The sequence below is a fragment of the Kryptolebias marmoratus genome, linkage group LG2, assembly GCF_001649575.2.
Source record: "Kryptolebias marmoratus isolate JLee-2015 linkage group LG2, ASM164957v2, whole genome shotgun sequence".
NCBI classification, from domain to species: Eukaryota; Metazoa; Chordata; class Actinopteri; order Cyprinodontiformes; family Rivulidae; genus Kryptolebias; species Kryptolebias marmoratus.
This window is the reverse complement of record NC_051431.1, coordinates 2539247-2547541: the sequence shown is the minus strand read 5'-3', so window position 1 is coordinate 2547541 and position 8295 is coordinate 2539247. Positions and strand designations below refer to the sequence as shown.

At 44.8% G+C, this 8295-nt stretch overlaps 1 protein-coding gene across 3 annotated transcripts in view; it reads left to right on the top strand.

The window, feature by feature from the left end:
* slc8a2b (solute carrier family 8 member 2b) overlaps positions 1-8289 on the top strand; it is a 113019-nt gene extending 104730 nt beyond the window's left edge. For all 3 annotated transcript variants that reach the window (XM_017437385.3, XM_017437386.3, XM_017437389.2), the window contains 6 exons: positions 313-416; positions 1490-1507; positions 2775-2899; positions 4126-4225; positions 5230-5505; positions 5958-8289. In XM_017437385.3, coding sequence (XP_017292874.1) covers positions 313-416; positions 1490-1507; positions 2775-2899; positions 4126-4225; positions 5230-5505; positions 5958-6334 — 1000 coding nt within the window. In that variant the 3' untranslated portion in view covers positions 6335-8289. The remainder of the gene's footprint in view (positions 1-312; positions 417-1489; positions 1508-2774; positions 2900-4125; positions 4226-5229; positions 5506-5957) is intronic.
* Positions 8290-8295: the final 6 nt, after the last annotated feature.

Sequence of the window (8295 nt, the reverse complement as noted above, 5' to 3'; positions counted from 1 at the left end):
ATGGATGGATGGATGGATGGATGGACGGACGGATGGATGGATGGATGGATGGATGGATGGATGGATGGATGGATGGATGGATGGATGGATGGACGGATGGATGGATGACCATCCGTCATAAAGTTTGTTACGTTTGTTTCTTCTCATCTTTTTTCGTTTTTTCTCCTCTTCTTCTTGACTCGGTTATCGGCCGCCTGCCGTCTCCGCTCTGATCCTCCCGCCGCTCGGAGGGGGCGGGATAACAAAGGCGACCTGCGGCGGGAACCCACCGGCGCTCCCGGTCTGACTGTGACTTCCTGTCTGTGTTTGCAGTCAGACTCTGCAGGTGAGGATAATTGATGATGAGGAGTATGAAAAACATGAAAACTTCTTCATCGTTCTGGAGGAGCCTCGCTGGCTGAAGAGAGGAATCTCAGGTGAGTTTCTTTTATTGTCCCTCATATAAAAACATCTGGTTTCACAGGAAGAAAAACACATCAAAGTGTTCTTAAAACTAAAGCGATAGTTCAGATCTTTTCAAGAGGTGTTAATATCTTACCTGTCGCAGATAATTGCTAGTTTGGAGAAATAACGATGTCGTCTTTAAACGATTCCAAAGAGATTCGTGTAAAAAATACATTTTATCATCACCGTTAAATTTAGATTACATTTATTTACAAATACTGTGATGATTTGCAAGCAGAGGGAAGCAGCAGCAGCATGCTGTAGCACGTCCAGCAGGACTGTCATCACATTTCTGCCCTAATAAAAACCCTGTAATGCAAAACTAATGATATAAAGGTTTTAATGCTCTGACCAGCCGTTAGCTCGTCAGCCTGGTCAGAATTAAACGGAGATCGTTTAAAAAGATCTGAAAATTTTAATGTTTTTGTTGTTTTTAGTCCAACGAGGTTCAGCTGTGGGAGGATAATTTCGTTTTTTAAGTTTACGTTTTTATCTCCGTTCCTTCCGAACGTTTTAGCTCCAATTTGGTTCAACAGACTTCCTGGAAAACATTTTCCAAAGCTGTCGCTCGGAGCGGCTGCAGAGAATTAAATCAAAGGACCACTAGTTATGCTTCTTAGTTTTATTTTTTAACTAGTCCTTTCATGGGTGGAATCCCTTCCAATGAACCGAATGAGAATGATTTTCTGCAGAAACCAAACATCATCGTGTTTCTGTTGATGATTATATCAGGGAACATCTGGAGCTGAAGGAACCGAGCGATCATTTTGTCTGTCTGTTAGCAAAATATCTCACAGAACTCTCAGAAAGTAATCACTGGATGGACGTCTACCTGATTAAAGATGGCTGCCACAGCTAATTGACCTGGTTAAAACAGAGAAACTGAGCTGGAGTTTGGAGCGGTAGTAGCTGAGAGTCGCCCCCAGCTCGCACTCCGAGCTCGAACTGATGAGCTTTAAATTTCAGTGTCTGTTTGGAGTTTCTCCTGCTGCTGTTTTGTCCCTGATGACGGTTTTGACTGACTTGTCCTCTTTTCTGTCCTCAGCTCTGCTGCTCAGCCAAGGTAAGCCCACCTGACCCCCCACACCCCTGCTTCCCGCAGCGCCTCACGAGCCGCCGAGCCTCTAATTATTTTCGTTTTTGAGTCGAATGTCAGAACATAATGAAAGCTGCCGTCTGCAGTGTCCTCTGTCACATCGAGTCGCAGCAACAGCCCAAAGATATTCCACATTTAATCGTCTAAAACTGGCCTAATTGTGCGATTATCAGATATTTCTCTGACACTAAAAGAGACAGATTCGGCCTGACTCGGTTCTCTGTCCTTCTGTTTGCTTTTACGGCCGTCGCAGCGATTCAGCTGCCAGGAAAAAACACAAAACAAAACAAGGATAACAAACGGTGACACTTTGTGCAGCCGTCAGCAGCTTAGCGTGCCCAACACGTCGGTGCTTCGTGTTCTGCTGTCGTTATTTTCTGTTTCTCGGGTTCACCGCTCAGACCGGGCTTCGTTTTCTCCGACCCAACTCGTGTTTCTGACGTCGGGTTTGGCCTCCTGGAGAGGAGCGACGAGCATTGGGCCGTCTGGAGCTCAGCACGGAGCGGCTTCCCGTTAAAATATCGACAAACGAGTCCGAGCTCCTTTACTGCAGATTTATTAATAATTTAATTAGTTTCTCGACAGTTTAAGAGTCTAATCAGCAACAGAAAAACAAAACTGAAGCTGGATTCAATGATTTGTTCAGATAAAAACTGTTTTTTAGGATTCAGCTGAGCAGCTTTAGCCTCAGAGATTAAAGGCAGAAAAGAAAGTCAGTTTTACGAAGCGTTGCAGATGAGTCATCCTGGGTTTGTCCTGGAGGTGATTCTGGTTCACATCGTTTGTTTATCAAAGCAGAGGCGGTGATCCCTGCAGCTGAGAAATGTTCTGCAGAGGAAGCACCTGAAAGCAAACCGAGGACGTGTTTCTTTGTTCGGTGTCTGTTTACGAGGCTCAACGCAGCTTAAAGCTCGTCCCTTAGTCTGAATGAAAGGTTCTCAACGCAGAGTACAAAATGTTACCCTGAACTCTGAAAGAGTTCACTGCAGCAGTTTTCCAGATATAATGAATGCGGGTCTGCACTTAATGTAAACAAAGCACCAGGAGAAAGCTCGAGTCACATGACTGACCAGTCTGAATCCAGACAGCCTTCTCTGCATCACACACGTCGTGCTGAGGAACGCCAGCAGCTCTCAGTAAAACGCTGACTTACGATCTATTATTGATATCAGAGGAACCTTGTCGGAACGTGGCGTGGGTTTTAACTCGCCCTCCTCTCCTCCTCCTCCCGCAGACGGAGGAGAGGGGCAGATGAGCGCTGAGGAAGAGGAGGCCCGGAGGATCGCAGAGATGGGGAAGCCCATCCTGGGGGAGCACAGCCGCCTGGAGGTGGTCATCGAGGAGTCGTACGAGTTCAAGGTCTGCTTGTTTTGTCACCTAAATAACAAACCGTCAACTTGGATCATTTTATTTCTAATTAAACAGCATAAAGTGTGATATAAGATGCAGAGTTCAGCAGATATGTTCCTTATTTTGTTTGTAAATAAAAGTACAAAACGGAAGAAGCTGTGCTCTGCTGGACGTCTTATATAATCCACCTTTTCTGCTCCTTTTTCCCACTTTTGGACCCGGGTCCTGCCCGTCCCGGCCAGCTGGTCTACTACGGGTTTGAATTATTGAAGATGCATTAGTTGCCCTCGATGTAGCAGCTCGTTCTGAACTGAAACTGTTTGAAAGGAAACAGACGGACACAACTAACCAGGTTACACGTGCAGAAAAATCTGTTTAAACTAGATAACATAACATATATGTGTTTGTTTACTTCTGAGTCAGAAAAGGTTACACATAAAAGAGACACAAACGCTAATAAAACCAGATAAATTACATTTTCTGCAAAATAGTCTGACTTTTACTGAAGAATGAACCATTAACTGTATTCTTAAAGTTAAAGCAAGCTTAAAAGAAGCTAAAATCTGCTGAACAGTAGCTAAAAGGAGCGTAAGAAAACAAGAATAGAGCAGGTTTGCTGAGCTAGATTTCCTCGAACGATGTTTTGAAGGAACTGAAGAGATTTTAATGTGTTTCTATCAGGGAAATATAGTGAAATATTTTTGAAAAGCATGCTATTTTTAATTAAATGGAAGGATTTAACAGATTAATGGTAAGAAGTAGTTCAAACAACACAGAGGAAACATTTCTGTGAATGCTGACTCAGCAGTTACACAAACAGCAGCGAAAACTCTTTTTAAAATGTTTAAATCTTTTTTTTTTACCATAAATTGTTTGGGAAACTGATATAGGATTGGAGAGAATAAATATGAACATCAAAATGGATTCATTTAATCTAAACAAAGCTCTCTAAAACCCATTAACTTCCATTTTATGTTTAATTTTAGGTAATTTGTTTTGTCTCGAAAAATTAAAGAGTAATATTTAATCATAATCACCTCCTGAATCCTTCGTATTTATCATGTGATTGGTAGATTTGCTTGGATTTGTTTGAGTTTTCTTCCTTTGAGCTGAAAACAAGACGTTGCATGCGGCGGCGGCGGCGTAAATGAGTTTGTGTGGTGTGACGGCAGCGGTCTCACCTGAGCGGCTCTGTCGCCCGCGCTGATGAAGTGTGCTGTGCTTCTGATTGGCAGAGCACCGTCGACAAGCTCATTAAGAAGACCAACCTGGCGCTGGTGATCGGCACGCACTCCTGGAGGGAGCAGTTTGTGGAGGCGGTGACAGTCAGAGCAGGTGAGCGAACCAACAGCTGCTGCAGATCTGGAACGTGCACACTTCCTCCCCCTGAAGTCAGAACCCAATCTGATCCATTCTGTGGTTCTGTTGCTGTGCAAACCCTGTCTGCTTTCATCAAAACACCAAATCTGCCACCTGTCCAAGAAAATCTCAGTTATTTGTCTCCACCAGTGAAAACAGACACAAAACCTCCAGCTTCACTTTCGTTGCAGCCAGTTTTGTTTTAGTTTTCCCTGAAATCCCACAGAAAACAGCTTTTATTTTCCACACTAATGAACATTAATTAAATCAATCAATCAACTTTATTTCTGTAGCACATTTTAAATCAACCACAGGGGAAACCAAAATGCTGTACAACAGATTAAGACAATAAGAAGAAAAACATGCAAAGACACGCACATACAGGTTCACAGGTGTGTTTTAAGGTGGTTTTTAAAAGAGAGGAAAATAGTTTGTGTTCCACACAATGATGATGTTTTTGACTGTGTCTGTGTGTTTGTGTTTGTGTTTGTCTGCTGGCCAAATAAACACAATTAATCTACACTGATTAACTTTTGGAGTCAACCCAAGTTAAGATGGCCACCACAGCTAATCAAGTTTCACAGATTTTGAGCTACATTTGTTGTGGTACTCAGAGATTTATGACATTTTTCTTTAAAACTTTGACAACAACTGTAGCATTACCTAAATGTCGTACATTTTATCGGCTACGACTTCGAATGTTGGTCCAGTTCAATCACGTCGCTGCATTGTGTGACTGTAAAGACATTTTTCTGCTCTTTTGTGCAAAAACAAACATATGAGAAGGACATTGAACTTTTTAGCTGTAAGCTGCAGTAATTAGAGTGCCAGAGCCTCTGTGACCTCTGACCTCTGAGCTGTCAGCAGGAACAGATCAGCTGATCTTCGGTGGTTGTTGAGCGCCACCATCTGGTGACAGACTGGAGTTCATCAGCAGGTTTGGGTCGGTGTTCACCGTCCTGTCCCCTGTCCTCCTCCAGGTGATGGCGATGACGATGAAGAGGGGCGGGAGGAGCGCCTTCCTTCTTGTTACGACTACGTGATGCATTTCCTCACCGTCTTCTGGAAGGTTCTGTTCGCCTGCGTCCCCCCCACCGAGTACTGGAACGGCTGGGCCTGCTTCTTTGTGTCCATCAGCGTCATCGGCCTCCTGACCGCCATCATCGGGGATCTGGCGTCACACTTTGGCTGCACAGTGGGGCTGCGGGACACGGTGACCGCCGTGGTGTTCGTGGCTCTGGGAACTTCGATTCCAGGTGAGCGGAGGGCCTCCGTCACCTGCTGGAGGACAGGAGGACAGATGAGTTCTTCTGCAGGTTTTTAGACTTTCGGCTCATGCAGGAGATGATAAAATATAATATTTAAAGGAATATTAAACAATTCTTTCAGAAATTATTTCCTTTCTAGTTGTTTTCTTACTCTGCTTGGAGTTTTTAGCTAGTATTTTGCTGGTTTTAGCTGCTGTTTTTTACTCATTTTAGCTACACATTTGCTAATTCAGCTTTAAACTTTAGCACATGTTTTGTCAATTTTACCCATTGTTTCGCTTGTTTTAGCATCTGTTGCGTTCCTTTTAGCTTGTAGCTAGTCTTCTGCTGCTTTTAGCTTCTGTTCAGCTTATTTATGAGAAGTGTAAATCCTTTGATTTTGTTTGTTTTCTGAACTGGGGCAGCAGATGATTTACTTTCTTCTTCTCTTCTTCCTGCAGATACTTTTGCGAGCAAAGTGGCCGCCACTCAGGACCAGCACGCCGACGCGTCTGTCGGAAACGTCACCGGCAGCAACGCCGTCAACGTGTTCCTGGGGATCGGCGTGGCGTGGTCGGTGGCCGCCGTCTACTGGAGAATCAAAGGGAAGACTTTCAACGTGTCGCCGGGGTCGCTGGCGTTTTCTGTCACCCTCTTCACCATCTTCGCGTTCATCTGCATGGCCGTGCTGCTGTTCAGGCGCCGGCCCTCCATCGGCGGCGAGCTCGGCGGCCCCAGGGTGCCCCGCCTCCTGACCAGCCTGCTGTTCCTCGGCCTCTGGTTCCTCTACATCCTGTTCTCCAGCCTGGAGGCTTACTGCCACATCAGTGGCTTTTAAAAAGGAACCAACAAATGTTGTGGAGGAACGCCGCGCAGCCTGACCTTCAGCTGTCGGTTCCCTGCAGCCTGGACGCAGAGATGCTCAAATCCACGTTCAAACACGCTCCATGTACTCATGTGTCATCAGCTCATTGTAGGTTTTCTGTGGGGGCGGCGGCGAGCAGAGGAAACACCCAACCGTGTGAGGGAGAATCATCTTCCTGCACGGCTTCACGTTTTTACTCCGAGGAAGAGGAGCACTGTGTCAAAATGTTTACATTACTTGTGTTTACTACTGGAGGTTCTCATCCACGTATGTCTGACGAAGGAAGTCCTCCACGCGCGCTGTAAATAATAAGAGCGGGTCAGCTGTACATCGTCGAGGTCAGAGAGGGTGAAAATAATCCCGACCAACAGATCAAACCTGTCGGGTTTCAGAACAAGGCTAACGTTTCGTTAAAGCTCTGTGCATGTTTTGGTTACAAACCAGGAACAAGAAACAAACATTTCATTTAAATTTGGAATATGAGCCGTTTTTCTTTTTATTATCCAAAATTATATGAGAGGGTTTCAACTTTAGATTAATTTTTGTGTAATTAGAATAATAAATCAATGAAGTCACTGGAAACTGAAACTAATTCATGACCTTTTTTCTCATATTTGGACTCAGGAAGTCGATACCAAAATAAAATACCCTGTCCATGTCCGTGTCCGAGGAAAGTTCTGTCAGGAGACATATCAGCTGTTCTTAACGGAAATACGGAGCAAAAATATCATTTTTACAAAACAATGACAGAATCTGTTTTAAAAGAAACGACAGGAATGAAAAAAAACAAAAAACTTGATCCCACAAAAGGATGAGAGGTATTAGCTTCCAATTCCCAGCCTGGAATAGCTTCCTATTCCGGCTTGGAGTTAGCTTCTGATTGGAGTTAGCTTCCGATTCCCAGCCTGGAATAGCTTCCTATTCCGGCTTAGAGTCAGTTTCCAATTTCGCGCTTGGAGTTAACTTCCGATTGGAGTTAGTTGGAGTTAGCTTCCGATTCCCAGCCTGGAATAGCTTCAGGTTTTGTTATTTTTTTATTTTTGTTGCTCCATTCTTACAACTTCTGGCGTCAAAATAACAGAAACTGGTCAATAACTAGTTTCTGTTTGTTGCTGATTTTAATGTTTTTATTTCTCTGAAGATAAAAAGAAAATCAAACGATGTTCAAACATCTTCTCATCATTCGACCAAAGACCAAATATTCAGATGTTTGTCCTTCCAGATGGAACACCGAAACATTCACAGACAATAAGGATAAAATGTTTTTTGGCTCAAACGAACAGAAGACGATTTAAAAACGAGAGGCGAAGTTTCGGCCTCTTTCCCGACCGAAGACACGTCTTTGCATGTTTGTCCCGTTCAGACCGTCTGAAAGGGGACGATCTGGGTCGGACGGACCGGATCAACGCTGCCAGACTCCCCTCACGTGTGTGTGTGTGTGTGGTGACAGATTCTCTCCTCCCTGCAGCATGCGACCTGAGAGACGATCCTTTCAGCAACAAAACTTCAGTGTTAGTTTACAGAAAAGACGTTTCTAAAGCCTCGGGATCGTGGACGCTCCTCGTCCTCGTCCTTCTGGTCCACAGCAAACAATAAATGCCTTAAAGGAAAACTCTCTGGTCCAGATCGAGTATTGAAGCTTTGAGCTGTACAAACCGCCCAGCTGCACTTTGTTTGGTGTAACTTATTCATATCGTTGTATTTGCTTAAGTTTTGTGCAATATCTGAATCTGGCTCTGCCGATATCGACGGAGTCGCCGCGTTCCTCGTCCTCCCGTCCGTCTCCGGTTATCGACGGCGTCGCCGCGTTCCTCGTCCTCCCGTCCGTCTCCGGTTATCGACGGCGTCGCCGCGTTCCTCGTCCTCCTGCCGGTCTCCGGTTTGAGAAGGGCGTCCTCCCGTCGGTCTCCGGTTTGAGATGGGCGTCCTCCTGC